This window comes from Austrofundulus limnaeus, unplaced genomic scaffold, assembly GCF_001266775.1.
Source record: "Austrofundulus limnaeus strain Quisiro unplaced genomic scaffold, Austrofundulus_limnaeus-1.0 Scaffold49, whole genome shotgun sequence".
NCBI classification, from domain to species: domain Eukaryota; kingdom Metazoa; phylum Chordata; class Actinopteri; order Cyprinodontiformes; family Rivulidae; genus Austrofundulus; species Austrofundulus limnaeus.
The window spans coordinates 659463-662637 of NW_013952451.1; the positions used below are offsets into that span (position 1 = coordinate 659463).

A 3175-nucleotide genomic window follows, 5' to 3' on the forward strand; every position below is an offset into this window, starting at 1 on the left:
AGGTTATAACATAACATGGTCCAGTTATAAAAGGTTTGCACATTTGTCAAAAATATGGCTGTTAAATCAGCAGATTTGTACTCATTATTGATGAAAGCAAATAGATTGTTTTATGAACTGTTAGTTTGTAGTTTGGTTTTAGTGAGATCTGAGTAATTTACCTTTTTTTACTTAATTCACTAGGATATTTCAGACAGCTCATTGAAATGATACATTAACACATTTATTTGTTATATTTTGACAAAATGTAATTTTTGCAAGTGTTTTAATCAAATAACTGTATCTGCCTATTTCTCCACATTCAACTTTTATACTTAATCCTTGTTCCGATGGTTTGTCGTTTCTGGACGTTAATGGAACGCAGCAAATGGTGGCCTTTTATTTCTTTTTCAAACTTTATTTTGAGCAATGGTACAGAGCACATAACCATTAAGCCTCAGTTTTTGCACCAAGGGCAAAACTGATTACAGYTGAAGTACATCACCTAAAAATATTGATGCTTTCATTCAATTTTGTTTTAAATCGTTATATTTTGTAAAGATTTACATTTGAAGACCATATTTCACTGAAAAGTGGGGTGGAGTTGAGGAAACCAGTAAATTAGATCAGAAAAAGGATGGATCCAACCTGTTAATCTGGCTTTAGTAAAAAAAACTTTATACTCTACTGGGGTGATCTGAAGTAAAAATTTTCATCCATGTTTTAAGAGTATTCAGGCATTAATTACAAATATTGCAGAAAACCAGAGGAGCGTAAAGAAATAAATCTGTGAGAAAATGCCATTTTTATTTGTTAATATGCTTGGTATAAGATCATTTGATGCTTTTTTTCCTCAAAAGAGACGGAACTTTAATTTATTCATCATGTGCAAAGAGGGAAAAAAGGAACAAGTATTCTGATAAAATGAGACCACAAAAGGAATTATGTTCTTTCATGTGTTAGAGGAACAGAATGTTGATACAAGGCTTGGGTTCACATGGACAGAAAGCTTTTCTGGAAAAGGACACTAATAAAAATGTCCTAAACTCRGTTTATATTTACCTCGGGTTCGACTGCTCTCTTTTTGCAAACACGTAAGAACTACGTCCACCAAAAGCGTGTCAAAGAAGATCTCTGACAGCATCATGGGAAGAACATACAAAGCACAGAAATCCAGTTTTTCTTACAGTAAACACTCATTTAACTCTCAGTTGCGTGGCAGTATGCAGAAACTTTCTGCAGAGCCAGTTCTTTGATTTATTGTTCAAAATAACTTCAATAAAGGCTAAGAGTTGGGTTACTTCTGAGAGGAAGAAAAAAAATAACTAAAAAGATCTTAAAACAAGGGGCTCTAATGACCACTTTCAGCAAACTGTAGAAGTTCTGATCTCAAATTGGGCTAATAACCAGAAAAGATGTGCTTAAGTTGTCCGCTCCCCCAAACATCACTTCAATATTTATGACTGATGTCAAAGCCATGGAAAACATTTGTTAGCAAAAGGAAATGGTATCAGATTAGAAACAAGCTTCGATTATCATTATTTTAGACTTTTGAAGAGATAATTAAACCAAACAGCTGATATGAAAACAGTTAGTAGCTGTAATCAGGCAAACTACAACAAAACTACATTCCTGCATAAAACTCTTATCTTTTGAAATATTTTTCTCATTCCCCCCCCTCCCCACAAAGTGGTGAGATCCAGATGCAGGCGCTGGCCAATCAGACAACACTTCAGATGACAGTATCCCCACGAGTAAGGCCACTTTATGTAGTATATTCTAAATGACAAACACAACCGGTCGCTTCTTGTTCATAGATTTTCTGCAGAGTGCCATCATCAGCATGTGAATGAAAAACAACGCTTTCAAGTTTCTAAATTAAAGAGCCTGAAGGCCAACTTGCACGTGGAGAGGTTGGCTGTTAAGTCCCCCTTTTCACCACCACAGCAAAACAAGAAAAGCTCAGTCCATGTTGTCACCACCAGCTATGCCGCTGAGGTAGGATCCCCTCCCCCTCCCCCTGCAACTCAAACACACTCCTCTAAATAACCACGTGCGATTGGGTCGTAGCCGTCTTGCAGAAAAATAGATATTTTCACAGAAGTTTGTAAAATCGTCTCRTCTGAAGTCATCTTTGATCCTCTGTGGCTTTGTCGAAGCAAGTTGAAGTCCAGAGAGAAGTTGCGCCACGCGACCGCTGCTCTGAGAACAGTCCACAAAGGACAACGAGGCCTCCTTTTGTTGCTGCTGCAGCGCCGCATGGTGGGATTCKCAGCCCCTTCAGACGCAGTCCTTTAGTTTCGCTGACCAAATGTGTTATTTAAAGGGAGTCACTGCAGGGGTTTTTATGTATGATTGAGTGTGTGCGCGCGCGTGTGTGTGTGTGTGTGTGTATGTGTGTGATGATGGTGGTGGCAGGAGGAGCTCTGTTAGGACTGCAGTCCACACAGCTGGACTTCAGCTTCCTTTAATGGGCTGAGCAGGACCGTGCTGGAGGGGCCAGGGGACGAAGGGAAGCAGAGCTCTACTTGTCCCCCAGGATGGCGTACTGGTTGTCAAGTTGCAGTTGCTGCATGGAGGCGCCGGTGGTTTCTTCCCGGCCACGGTTCTTGTGTTTCACCACCTCAAAGGTCTTCTCCATTTCTCTGTCTCTGAAACCCAAACAGGCGTTAGATTAGTTAGATAAATCTCAAGCGCATGGAGCCAGCTGGTCTCGCTGGACTTCGGCTTACTTGCGTGTCTCGACGTGCTTGGCGGTGGACAGCAGGGAGGGGAACTGTGCGTCGCTGAAGATCTCAGGGGGGCCCTGGCTTGGGCCTCGTCTACTGGGAGTAAGTCGAGCTCCAGGAGGTCGATACACACCAGCAGGCTTGGCCTCGGGCACCTCCACTTCCTCTGTGTRTTCATTAGGCAGACAATTAATAATTTGTCCAAATATTAACTAAAAAAAATCCCTGCATGTAATAGTTTTACTATTAACTCCTAGAATCAACTTATTTATATTTTGTTAAGAGAGAAACTTCTTATAATCTTAAAGGGATCCATGATTAGTTGTAACATTAGACTTTATTTAATAAACATATATTTTGACTGTAAAAATACTGTAGGCTGTTTAGTTTTTATAGTTTTTAAACTAAAAGTTTAAAAATGTATTAAAATAATAATATAAAAATATATTACACGGACGGGACCATTT

At 39.6% G+C, this 3175-nt stretch overlaps 1 protein-coding gene across 1 annotated transcript in view; it reads right to left on the reverse strand.

Moving 5' to 3' along the window:
- Positions 1-376: 376 nt before the first annotated feature.
- The window catches only part of cdv3 (carnitine deficiency-associated gene expressed in ventricle 3), a gene marked incomplete in the record, with an annotated part of 6034 nt that continues 3235 nt past the window's right edge, over positions 377-3175 (reverse strand). The window contains 2 exon segments of the mRNA XM_014008351.1: positions 377-2630; positions 2712-2874. Of these exon segments, the coding sequence (XP_013863805.1) occupies positions 2504-2630; positions 2712-2874 (290 nt within the window).